Below are 13,983 nucleotides of genomic sequence, written 5' to 3'. Positions count from 1 at the left end.
AACATCTATTCTTGGGTATGTGTGTGTGAGGTATGGGAGGAAGTATTAGTTGAACTATGTGAAATTGTCATGAAACAACTGTTTTTGATCTGCAAAAACAGCAAATTTATATGATTTGACCTCATATAAAATATAGAACATAGCAAGAAAAGAACAAAGTTCAATAAGAGGTTCATACCTGAGAAGTTCCTTCTTATTGATCAAAGCTTTCATGTATTCTGAGAGTTTCTTTTGCATTAATGCCAAACGAAGCCAGGCTCTTCCTCTGCCTACTGGTGTCCTACAGAAACACATGAATCCAACAACTACAAGTAGCAGAGACAGAGGCCATAGTGGGACAGATTCACTTACTCTTGTTAATAGTCCCCAGTAATAACATGCACACCGAGGTGCTCCTTACAACCTATTCTCCCACATTCCTATGTGAGGAGTTCTGTGTGGGCTGGTGGGACTAGGGGTGTGTTTGGGACAACTGCTCTCGTGAAGAATGAATTACTGAGACTACAATTTGAAGATAAAAACCTCTGGGAGGCCAAAATGAAAATGTTCTATCACATTAGCGTCGGTAAATCCTCATAAACTTAGTGTGGATCATGTAAGTGTCCAAATACTCGCAATGTGGACACAGTCCATTTAGGCCTCTGATTAAAGTTAAACCAGTCTAATTTGGGAAAATGATCAGTCCTCTTTTTGAGTTCTGAGGCAGGTTCCCAGTGTCAGTTCCTGAGGTCCACTTGACAACGGTTTTAATCTTGGCTCTTAAAACTTCATTGAACACATTCTTTTTCTTAGTTGGGTCTAGCAACTTCCCTCCTAAGATCTGATTTCTTGAGACTCTAACTGATTCCCACAAGTACTTTTAAAAAAATAAGACAAATTTTGGCATTTTAATATGAATACAACCTCTTTTAAATTAGTGATAATTATCCCTCACAGACACACTTCTCTTAATATTCTATATTAGCAAGTCTCTTGTAGTAGTACATATTCACAAAAACAGCATGCATTCTGGACTGTTATGAAATAAATGATTATGGTCATCATTATCTTTAGACTTGAAGGCAATGGTTAATGTTTTCCTAGCAGAATTCTGGACCTTAAACTTACTTAAGTCCTGGAAGATCTTTAACACTTGCTGTTATCTCTGCAGCTTCTGGAACAAGCTTTTCTACCAGTTCTAGAGGCCCCCAGAAGGATTTATTTTGTCCAAGAAAAGTTTTCTTAGCTAAGGTGATAAAAACAAAGCAATGTTTTAATATCCCTTGCAACATAAACATGCCCTCCACACACAAACACATATACACACTTCTCTCTCATCTATTTAATCCTTTTTTATCAGAGAATTAATTCTGCATTATCAGACAGTTCTGAAATTATTCATGCTTTCAGAACAGATAACATTTTGTAAAAACCAAAAATCCCCCACTCCCCAAGACTCAGTCCTTCCTCTTTCAGGAAGAATTTATAACTAGGCCTATAATAATAACAATAAAAGGCTTTAACAATATAGTACTTAAAGCTGTGTGGTATTAGTGAAGAAAAGAGTCCAATGGGAAAGAATATGTAACCTGGAAACAGGCTATTAACGACTGGGGAGGGAGCAGGAAAGGAAGCAAAGTGAACTAGACCAGGTTCTGCCCTCAAAAGCTTATGGTCAAGTGGAAGAACACAGAAGCAAGACTCAGGAGATATGAATTCTAGCACTTGCTCTGCCCCCACTCACTGTGTGACCTTGGGCAAATTACCTCCCATTCTAGGCCTGTTTCCACCTGTCCAACAGAACTGCCGTATTGGACTAGATACTCGTAATGTCCTTTCCAGCTCTAGCATTTAAGGATTTAAGCCCTGCATGTCTTTTAATTCAACCACATCCCTGTCTCCCTGTCTGTGCTCATATAGGGTGCGTTCCAATAGATTAATATTATTAATTCAAGCCTCTTATTCTTTGGCTCCAGAAAGAACACTTTTCTTGAACACGTATTGCTAGAAAATAGCTGCGTGCACATTTGCATTCTGGGGCCATGGCCTACCCTTCAAGCCGTGTTTCAGGCAATGTTCCATCACCACGAAGAACTGCTGGAGGGGTGCATAGTCTGAGTCCAGAGTTCTTCCCAGGTTCAAAGCTGATTCAATCAAGCCCTTGATACTCAGCTTGGCCATGTTCATCAGGTTCATGCGTTCGTTAGCCATGAGATAATTAGGATCTACGGCCAAAGAGGGAGAGGATGGAGCCTGGTTAGTGGAAACAGCACATTTAGAAATTCAATGTTTCACTGTGTTGATGTTAGCATCGAAGGTGCAAAAGCAATGGTGGGTAGGACTGTTGGGTGTCTTGGCAAGAATGGAGACAGTGGTTTTGTATTCTCTGCCAAGTACTTGCTGTTAAAAAAAAGAAAGATGCCAGTTTCCTTTAGGAATATCCTTGATGCAACAGTGAAAATTACTTATTTTATCAAATTTCAAGCATTGAGTACAGTCTTAATAATCTCACCACCACCTCTGCCCTAACCTAACCTGGGTGCCCATCCTAGCTCCCTCACTATTGCACAACCTTCACACTGGTCTCTATGATTCCACCCTGGCCCTGCCCACCTCATTCTCTACACAGTTTGTGAAGTGCTCTAAAAATTAAAGGCAATGTAGAAAAAAAAAAAGTACTTAAACTTTGTTCCAAGTATACGATTGACATTATTAGTATTACTATTTATGTTAATTAGCATTATTATTATTTAAACTAAACATTACATAAACTAAAAATAATTAACCGTATTAACTCCCAAAATTTTAAGACTTAGCATACAGTGTGATAAACTATTTGATGAAAGGGACTAAGTACCACATTTTATCCGACAGAACTCGGCACAATCCAGGCACCTGCTACCTTCACTTACTGGGGCCTATGCTGTGCCAGGTACTGTGGGCTGCTTCTGACAGTTACAATTTCAATCCCTCCTTACCTCAGGCTGTGATACAGTTACCAGTAGCACCAACTTACAAATGAGGCTAAGCGTGTGAAAGACCCAGTCCCTGGGCCCAGCCAGTAAGAGACAACAAAGCCAGAGTTCCAACTATATAAATCTGGCTTTGTTGTGCTGTTCTCTGAGGTAGTAGTTTTAAAGAAAAAAAAGTCAGAATTGGTATATATATTGCCATTAATTCTTCCTTGCACAACAGATCCTTTAACACCAGGCCTCAAATGTGACTCTCTTTCCTCAGGGCAGGTAAGTGTTGAGACCAGAATAAGCTCACAAGGTAAAATGCACAACAAAACTACCCCTAAAACACAGCCGCTAAAACCAGTTTTATCAGACATTAATTCCCAACTTTGTTACTGGCATTTATGTGCACTCCAGTGTTTCTAACCTCCCATAATCACTGGAAGAAATGAATGGGATAAACGTGTGTGGGTGTGCATAAATGTTTGTGGACGGCAACTAGATTCTGTTTAACCTCCCAATAGATGGCAAGAAAATGTCATTGGAGAGCTGGATTGGAGACTCTTGCCAGAATGGTGATGGATTTACACTTCTACATTGCCTCATGCCATTCTTCTTACAATCAGTAGCAACATGTTCAAGACATCTGTTTGTGGCCTGGGGTGCATAAACCATGCAGAAAGATGAACTAATGCCTAGGGAAATTAAATTCCTAATACCTCGGATGACTCAGTATGGTGCTATACCCTATTGAACTAATCTACATCAAACACAAACAACCCATTCATTCTTTAGAAAATACTGCTCTCAACTTCTGCACTACTAACGTTTTGGCCAGATAATTCTTTTTTTTTAAATTTTTTTTTTTTTTCAACGTTTATTTATTTTTGGGACAGAGAGAGACAGAGCATGAACGGGGGAGGGGCAGAGAGAGAGGGAGACACAGAATCGGAAACAGGCTCCAGGCTCTGAGCCATCAGCCCAGAGCCCGACGCGGGGCTCGAACTCACGGACCGCGAGATCGTGACCTGGCTGAAGTCGGACGCTTAACCGACTGCGCCACCCAGGCGCCCCGATAATTCTTTTTTTTGAGGGGGGTGTGGGGTTGTTCTGTGAATTAAGTTTGGTAGCAACCCAAGCCTTTACCCACTAGGTGTCAGTAGCATCCTCCAGTTATGACAACCAAAAATATCTCCAGATACTGCCCAATGCCTGTCCCCTGGAAGACAAAATCAGGTTGCTTCCCCACTGAGAACCACTACTCTAAACAAATAAAAGAAGGTCAAACAAAAATCAGGGTAATTTGACATTAGGCATAAAAAGCTCAAAAGACTTCACTGCTCATTATTAATTATTTAATGCAGAAGGTAAAATGTTTATTATTTAATGCTTATTATTATCATTTTTGTTAATAGTATATAAGAGTATGGGCATTACAAATCATTTTAATTACGTTTCCTGGTTAGTACGAAATCAAACTACTGAAAATAATTAGCACTTAAAATTAATTATTTCTTTGTTCCATTTTGTAATGTTGGGTACTAGTAAAGATCACCAAATCACTAACTTAATTTGTCACAAAATAAAAAATAATCTATTCAATCAGTTTGTTACTTGTCTTAAATCGTATTCGAGTGTAAAATGATTTTGTGGAACGAATATATGCTGTTAAAAAGGGTTGCAGCAACCCAAAGGGAGCATGGAAGGACTTCTGGGGTTCTGGATTTTGGTGTGCAATTGTTGAGTGTGTGAAAATTCATTACACTGAATACTTACAATGTGATATTTCCTGTATATTTTATACTTTTAACCATAAAAGTTTTCATTTTAAAGTTTTGTTATATTGTATAGCCCAGAAATTTTTTTTTTTAATGTTTATTTATTTTTGACAGAGACAGAGACAGAATGCGAATGGGTTAGGGGCAGAGAGAGAGGGAGACACAGACTCCGAAGCAGGATCCAGGCTCTGAGCTGTCAGCACAGAGCCTGACGCGGGGCTCAAACTCACGAGCTGTGAGATCATGACCTGAGCTGCAGCTGAACGCTCAACCAACTGAGCCACCCAGGTGCCCCCCAGAAAATAGTTTTTAAAAGTGCATGGCTTTCAGGGGTGCCTGGGTGGCTCAGTTGCTTGAGCGTCCGACTCAAGTTTAGCTCAGGTCGTGATCCCAGGGTTGTGGGATCCAGCCATGTGTCGGGCTCTGCACTGAACGTGGAACCTACTTAAGATTTCTTTCTCTCTCTCCCTCTGCCCCTCTCCCCCGCTCGTGCATGGGCTAAAAAAAAAAAAAAAAAAAAAAAAAAAAAAAAAAAAAAAAGTGAAAACAAATGCATGACTTTCACAATGTTATGTTGTATTTTTTCCAGGAGAAAAATAACTAAAAACGTTTAACAATGCTAACATTTAACACTATTATTTCAAAATCTGAACTTCTGTTCATTCATTCATTTTTTTCTATAAATAGTGACCATCTACTTGGTGTTAGATATTTAATGCTGGGATTCCAGAGATAAAAGACCTAGTTCCTGACATCAAAGTGCTCACTATTTATCAAACTTGGTTTACACAAATGTCTGGAGAACGAAAACAGGGCAACTTACACAGAACACTTGAAATTTCACAATAAACATTACCATCTTTGACAAAGATCAATTTTATTTCAGAACAAATAAAATTAAAATGTTTTTATATTAGGTCAAGTATCCTCTTTCTATGGAATCAAATGTAAATTTTATATAAATTATAAGGCTAAGATACTAGATGCAATATTAATGTAAAATTTCAGACACACTGTATACAAGTCTAATACAATTTCTTCTGCCACTGGATGTGGAAAAGTTTGAGAGGCTGTGTAAACGTACTGTAATAAGAACACTAACAAAAGTATACACAGGATATTATGAGAATATGCACAGAAGAAAGCTACCTGACCTGGCTCCCTTTTTCCTTCAAAAGAACTTTTTTTTAAGTTTATTGATTTATTTTGAGAGAGACAGAGACAATGTGAGTAGGGCGAGGGCTGCCAGCACAGAGCCTGATGCACGGCTTGAACCCACGAAACTGTGAGATCATGATCTGAGCTGAAACCGAGTCAGATGCTTAACCGACTGAGCCACCCAGATGCCCCTTCCCTTCAAATTTAAAGGGCAGGTATGTATATATTAAGTTCTCAGAGATGAGGCTATTTGGTTTTAAAAAAAATATTTATTTATTTTGAGAGAGAGTGTGAGAAAGAGAGAAAGTGAGAGACAGTGGTGAGGGGCAGAAAAAGAGGGAGAGAGAGAATTCTAAGCAGGCTCCATGCTGTTAGCGCAGAACCTGATTCGGGGCTCAAACTCACAAACCATGGCTTGAACTCACAAATTGTGAGATCATGACCTAAGCCGAAATCAAGAGTCAGATGCTCAACTGACTAAGCCACCCAGGCACCTTGAGACTGTTTTTTTTCTCTCCAGCTAATAAAATGTTTTTAGTCACTCTGTAGCATTTTAAGAAAATTAAGAAATACATATTAACATGGCTAATTCTGAAAACTGTACTGAAAGTGGAAGAATGCAATTAAAGAAGATAAAGAAATTGGAGACATATAACCTGTGAAAGAGTGGGTCAAACATTACTCCTCTCACATGTTCTGATTCTACACCCAGAAAATCAAACAAACAAAATATGCAAAAAAATATAATTCATTAAGGTAACAGCGTACAAAGTTAATATACAAGACATTATTAGGTGCCATACACATCGGTAACAGAGGGTGAGACTTTTGAGTTCAGTCTTTTTTTTTAATTTAATTTATTTTTTTTTAATATTTATTTATTTTAGAGACAGAGAGAGACAGAGAGTGAACGGGGGAGGGTCAGAGAGAGAGGGAGACACAGAATCTGAAGCAGGCTCCAGGCTCTGAGCTGTCAGCACAGAACCCAACGCTGGGCTTGAACTCACAGAGTGTGAGATCATGACCTGAGCTGAAGTCGGAAGCTCAACCGACTGAGACACCCAGGCACCCCAATTGAGTTCAGTCTTAAAGGACAGAAAGACATTGGTTTGGCAAAGAGCTGGGAAGGGAGCAGAATGGAAGGAACAGCTGGGGCAAAGGCACTGAAGAATGAAAAGAACTTGGCACACTAAGAAAAATAAAATGGAAAAAGTGCCATAGTTTATGGTACATATGAGTAAATGCTGTGAAATGAGATGAGGGAAATAGGTAAAAGAGAGACTGCTAAGGATCTTTGTTAAGGAGTATGGATTTTACTTTTTTTTTTTTTTTTTTTTTGGATTTTACTTTATCAGTAAAGAGTTTAATGAGAGGTGTGATGTTACAGATTTGAATCTTATTTATTTTTTAAAGTTTTATTTATTTAAGTAATCTCTACACCCAACATGGAGCTTGAACTCATGACCCCAAGATCAAGAGTCACATGCTCTTCCGCCTGAACCAGCCAGGCGCCCCACAGATATGAATTTTAGAGAAGCCATTGTCACAGCCACATGGAAGACAAACTGGAAGGGTGTTAGAACTCAATGCTGTGGAGCAAGGAAGGGTCTCCTGCAATAGTTGGGGAGAGAAACAATAAGGGAAGAGCGGTCGGAGCTGTGGGGAGAAGAGGGAATTAATTAGCTTTGGGGGCTGTTCTAGGGGTAGGATGTCAGGATTTCAGGACTTGATGACCACTTAGATGTGAGAGGAGGAGGAGGAAGAATGGAGAGTAATTTTCTAGTTTTGGTGAATAGATGGGCAGGGGTACAAAGCACCATGGTGGGGAACACACCAGGAGCAGTGGACTAAAGAAACTACAGAAATGACTATAGTTACAATAATAAACTATATTAATTGATTTTCAAACCAAAGTTCTTTCAAGCATATGTGTATGTTTACTATAGGTCTTCAAGACTGCTAATTTCTATATGAGGAAATATTAATGAACTTTACAGAGTAATGAGGCTCATTTAGTTAATAGTGATGACAAAAGTGAACCTAAAGTCACATAGCTAAGAGTGACACTGAGTCACACTGTTCTGCAAACCCATCATCTGACCAAGACCCCATTCCATCTCTTTAGTGAAATGACTAATGTTCATACAGAGAAATCTTGAAATATTTTAAGAATAATTGAAGAAAATTAAATTATACTTAACATATATTAATATTAAGTATGTTATATTGTACCCAATTCTGGGTAAGTTGGGAATAATTCGTATGTAACACAAGCAGTTACTCTTTAGAATTTCCTGGTTATTTGATAGATCAAAAATTTATACTATATGAGAAACAAAAGTTGCCATACAGAGATTTTCAAAAGATACCTAAGAACATTAACATGAGATTAAAAATGACAAAATAACAAAGATATAGAGAGGAAAGCTTACTGTGTTCAGAATGTTTGAAGGCCAATAATTCCTAAATAAATCTATTTTGAACCTTTTCTGTAATATTTCTTTTTTTAACATATTTATTATGATTTTTTAAGTGTTTTATTTATTTTTCAGAGAGCACGCAAGTGGGGGAGGGGCAGAGAGAGAAGGGGACAGAGGATCCAAAGCGGGCTTCCCACTGACAGCAGCAAGCCCAATGCAGGGCTTAAACCCACGAACCACGAAATCATGACCTGAGCTAGACAGACACTCAACCAACTGAGCCACCCAGGTACCCCTGTACTATTTCTTAAAAACTGGGCGTAAAATTGCTAGTCCTTGATAGTGAACAAATTACTGAAAGCACTAGAAGATCTTATAATAAAACACAATTTGACTATTCTAATGACACTTGAGAATCATGAACTTTGACTCAATCCTCATTTAAGAATAATCAATAGATGGGGTACCTGGGTGGCTCAGTCAGTTAAGTGTCCAACTCTTGGTTTCAGTTCAGGTCATGATCTCATGGTTTGTTCCAACCCCATGTTGGGCTCTGCGCTGACAGCATGGGGTCTGTTTGGGATTCTCTCTCTCTGTCCCTCCCCTCGCTCACTTTAATAAATAAGTTCTCCAAATAAATAAGTAAACCTAAATAGTATTAAAAAAATAATCAATAGATGGGGTGTCTGGTTGGCTCTGTCGGTAGAGCATACAACTCTTGATCTCCGGGTTGTAAGTTTGAACCCCATGCTGGGTGTAGAGATTACTTAGAAATAAAATCTTTTTAGGGTGGCTGAGTCGGTTAAACGTCCAACTTCAGCTCAGGTCATGATCTCAGGTTCCAGCCCCAGGTCGGGCTCTCGGCTGAGGGCTCAGAGCCTGGAGCCTGCTTCACATTCTGTATCTCTATCTTTCTCTCTCTCTGCCCCTCCCCCACTCATGCTCTGTCTCTTTCTCTCTCTCTCAAAAATAAATAAAAACATTAAAAAAATCTTTTCAAAAATGTAAAAATAATCAAGAGTCTTAGGACCCTTAGATTATCTATGTACCCATATCTATCTATTCTCCTTAATGCCATTCCAAATACCATATAAAATTCTACTCGAGTAATAAAGAGGAAATACACTTAAGTAACATTTTGTCTGGTTGAAATCTTAAAGACGTTAGTCAAGAAAATTTAACAACAAATTTGTTTATCCTCATTGCTACCTTTCCTTGGTAATAGCGTAATCAAAGATGTGCTTCACTAAAATCCATCCTTATTATCAGGAACACTGTATCCACCCACTACTCTTAATCTGTTTGATATTAATCACTTCTTTGTACCAATTAACTTATGACACCAGGCAAGGAGTCTCATTTCTTTGGGGCTTCAATTTCCTCATCTGTGAAATGAGGGTTAAGCTTGTTCAGTAATTCTTTTATCTGGTGGAAACAACACACACCCATATCGATCCTAATGACTCCCTGCAGCACCAATTCTCAAGGGGTCGGGGGAGTATATTATTAACTCTGGAATGGAGAGAAACAACAGGTTTTGGAAAACCCCACAAATGACCCTGATACCAAAAGAACTAGATCCTTGCCACTGCACATGTAGCCCTGGCATCAAAATTGGCATCACCTGGAAGCTTTTGGAAATGGGAGGCCTTAGGCTCCAATGGTACTACTGAATCAGGTTCTGCACTTTAACTCGACCCGAGGTGATCTATATGTGCATTAAAGTTTGTCAAGGCACTGACCTACATGACTCTTCCAGCTCTAGCATAACTTAATTCCATGATTTCACAGAAGCTTCCTCAAGGGCAACCAATAAACACATATACCAGTGGAAAGCCCCAGGAAGAAGGGGTAATAAAAGATTAGAACAGAAATAAACAGCACATTAAAGTACTGAGAAAATCAATGCAACCTGAAGTTGGTTCTTTGATAAGATCAACAACTGACAAATATTTAGCTTGATTGACCAATAGAAAAAGAGAGAAGACTTAAATTGCTAAACTGAGGAATGAAGAGGAGACATTATTGTTGACCTTACAGAAACAAAAAGGATTGGAAGGGAATACTACTGACAACTGTATGCCAAAATATTAGACAACCTAGACAAAATGAACATTTTCTAACAAAGATACAGATCACCAAAACTGACTTAAGAAACAGAAAATCCGTAACAGGTAAAGATACGGAATTTGTCAGTAAAAAAAACATCCCATAGAGTTGCCTTGGTGGCTTAGTCAGTTGAGCATCTGAGTCTTGATTTCGGCTCAGGTCATGATCCCAGGGTCGTGGGATCAAGCCTCACATCAGGCTCAACATGGGCACTCTCTCTCTCTCTCTTCCTTTGCCCTTCTCCCCTGCTCGCTCTCTCTCTCTCTCTCTTTAAAAACAAAACAAAACAAAACAAAACAAAAGAAAAGAAAAAAAAAACATCCCACAGAGAAGAAGCTGGAACCAGATGGCTTCATTATTGAAATCTATCAAACATTCAAAAAAATAAAGAATGAAAATAACCCTTCATAAACAATTCTAAAAAACTGGAAGATGGAACATTTCCCATTTCATTCTATGAAACCAATTATTACCTTAGATAAAAATCAGGCAACTATATAAAAAAACTATAGATTAATAAATACCTCTTATGAATATAGATGCAAAACCCTCAACAAAGTACTTACAAACCAAATCTAGCAACATATAAAAAGGATTATACAACATGACCAAATGGTTTTTTAAATGACACCAAAAGTGGGGCACCTGTGTGGCTCAGTCGGTTAAGCGTCTGACTTTGGCTCAGGTCATGGTCTCATGGTTCAAGGGTTTGAGTCCCACATTGGTCTCTGCGCTGATAGGTCGGAGCCTGGAGCCTGCCTCACATTCTGTGTCTCTCTCTCTGCCCCTTCCCCACTTGTGCTCGCTCTTGCTCTCTCTCTCTCAAAAATAAATACTAAAAAAAAAATAATAAATGACTCCAAAAGCACAGCAACAGAAAAAACAAACAACCGGATTTTATAAAAATTAAAAAAATTTGTGCTTCAAAGGACATCATTAAAAAGTGAAAAGAGATCCTACAGAATGGGAGAAAAAAATCACATTATAGCCAATATCTAGATATACAAAGAACCCTTACAATTCAACAAAAGACAACCCAGTAAAAAAGAATGGGCAAAGGATTTGAACATTTTTTTCAGAGAAGATATACATATAAATGGCAAACAAGTACATGAAATAATGCTCATTAGGAAAATGCAAATCAAAAACACAATGAGATACCACTTCACATTCACTAAGATGGATGTAATTAAAAAAATTTTTTTTAAAGGAAAATAACAAGTGTTGACAAGAACGTGGAGAAATTGGAACCCTAGTTCACTGTTGGCAGGAATGTAAAATGGTACAGCTGCTTTGGAAAACAGTCTGGCAGTTCCCCAAAGGTTAAACCATAGTCACCAATATGACCCAGCAATTTCCTTTTTAGGTGTATAACCAAAAGAAGGGAAAACACATGTCCATTTAAAACTCATACATGCATGTTCATAGCAACTTTACTCATAATAGTCTAAACATGGAAATAGTACAAATGTCCATCAATTGATGAATGGACAAATAAAATGTGGTATGTTCAATGAAATGTCATTCACAGCAATAAAAAGGAATGAGGTACTGATACATGCCATGTTATGTATGAACCTTGAAAACACCATGCTGAATGTAAGAAGCCAGGCACTAAAGGCCCCATGTTTAATGATCGTTTACATGAAATGTCCAGAACAGGCAAATCTATAGAAACAGAAAGTGGGTGAGTAGTTGCCAGGACCTGGGGGAAAGAGGGATAGGAACTCAATGGTAATAGATATGTATAGGGTTTTTTTTGTAGGGTGATGAGAAGGAGAAGGCTCAGTAGCTCAGCACTGGTCTTGTATAGGGTGATGAGAATATTCCGGTAGTCGTGATGGAGGTACAACTTTATAAATATAGTAACTACTAAATGATACAGCTGAGAGTGGTGACTCTTATGGTATTGTGGTATGACTCTTATGGTATGGTGAATTATATCTCAATAAGGCAGTTCTTTCAAAAAACTAGAGACTTGCTGGAGGGGAGGGGGGCAGGGGGATGTGTTAAATAGGTAATGGGTATTAAGGAGAGAACTTGTTTTGATGAGCACAGGGTGCTGTATGTAAGTGATGAGTCACTAAATTCTTCACCTGAAACTTATTGTTACACTCTATGTTAACAAACAAAAATTTAGATAACAACTTGGAAAGAAAAAACAAATAAATAAAATTAGGAAGATAATAGCAGTATTAAAAAATTAAAAAATAAAAAAACTAGAGACTTAAGATATATAATAATGTATATTATGTATGGATCCTGATTTGAATAAACCAATTAAAAAGAGACATATTTAAGACAAGCAACCTTTGAAAATGAGCTGAATAAATAGTAGGTACTATTAAGAAATTATTGGGGCACCTGGGTGGCTCAGTCGGTTAAGCGTCCGACTTCGGCTCAGGTCATGATCTCACAGTCCATGAGTTCGAGCTCCGTGTCGGGCTCTGTGCTGACAGCTCAGAGCCTGGAGCCCATTTCAGATTCTGTGTCTCCCTCTCTCTCTGCCCCTCCCCTGTTCATACTCTGTCGCTCTCTGTCTCAAAAATAAATAAACGTTAAAAAAAATTAAAAAAAAAGAAATTATTGTTAATATCGAAGTGCTTACAAGTGGTAAGGAATACTGTTTGGAGTTTTCTTTAAAATGCAGATCTTCTGGGACACCTGGGTGGCTCAGTCGGTTGAGCATCTGACTTTGGCTTGGGTCATGATCTCATGGTTAACGGGTTTGAGCCCCGCGTTGGGCTCTGTGCTGACAGCTCAGAGCCTGAAGCCTGCTTTGGATTCTGTCTCCCTTGCTCTCTGCCCCTCCCCCGCTCATGCTCTGTCTCTGTCCCTCAAAAATAAATAAATGTTAAAAAAAATTTAAAAAATAAAAATAAAAAAATACAGATCTTCTTCAAGATACGATGGGGTTACATCCCAACCAATGCATTTTCCATTGAAAATATCATAAATTAACACCTAACCTTTAACAGACCTAGCCTATCTTAAACATACTCAGTCACATTAGCCTAGAGTTGGGCAAAATCATCTAACAAAAGCCTATTTTATCACAAAGTGTTGAATACCCCATGTCATTTATTAAATACTGTACTGAGAGTGAAAAATGAATGGCTGTATGGCACAGGATGGTTTTAAGTGTATCAGATGTTTACCCTTGTGACTGCGTGGCTTGACTGGGAGCCACATTTCTCTGCTATTGCCCACCATCATGGGAAAGCTTGGGAAAAGGTGAAAATTCACAACGTGAAGTATGGTTTCTACTGAATGAATATCCCTTTCACACCACCATAAAGTAAAAAAGTCCTAAGTTGGGGGTTGTAAGTACTCCAGGAACAAAAATATGGAAATTGATGAAATAAGATCAGCAAATATTGACAATTGTTAAAGCTGAGTGATGGCAACTTTAGGCTTCATTACTCTATGTAGTTGAAAACTTCCATAATTAAAAATAAAAAAGAGTTCTGTTTTCTTTTGCTTCAGGTCAAGGTTTAACTGCCAACCTCCAATGAGAAGACTACCTCTATACTGTTTTCCCATCTCTGAAAATAACCAAAAACCCCTTCTGATTGGCATTAA

At 38.4% G+C, this 13,983-nt stretch overlaps 1 protein-coding gene across 6 annotated transcripts in view; it reads right to left on the bottom strand.

The window, feature by feature from the left end:
* Window positions 1-13,983, bottom strand: part of RUFY3 (RUN and FYVE domain containing 3) — an 81,907-nt gene that overhangs the window by 27,987 nt on the left and 39,937 nt on the right. For all 6 annotated transcript variants that reach the window (XM_047092227.1, XM_047092228.1, XM_047092232.1 and 3 more), the window contains exons 2-4: window positions 2,031-2,204; window positions 1,108-1,225; window positions 179-280 (exon numbers count right to left, since the gene is read on the bottom strand). In XM_047092227.1, coding sequence (XP_046948183.1) covers window positions 179-280; window positions 1,108-1,225; window positions 2,031-2,204 — 394 coding nt within the window. The remainder of the gene's footprint in view (window positions 1-178; window positions 281-1,107; window positions 1,226-2,030; window positions 2,205-13,983) is intronic.

Source organism: Lynx rufus, unplaced genomic scaffold (assembly GCF_022079265.1).
Source record: "Lynx rufus isolate CCGP_SWC_20201006 ecotype Redwood Valley unplaced genomic scaffold, mLynRuf1.p SCAF_3, whole genome shotgun sequence".
In the NCBI taxonomy this organism is placed as follows: domain Eukaryota; kingdom Metazoa; phylum Chordata; class Mammalia; order Carnivora; family Felidae; genus Lynx; species Lynx rufus.
The sequence above is the reverse complement of the archived record's forward strand: the minus strand, read 5'-3'. Positions and strand labels throughout refer to the sequence as shown.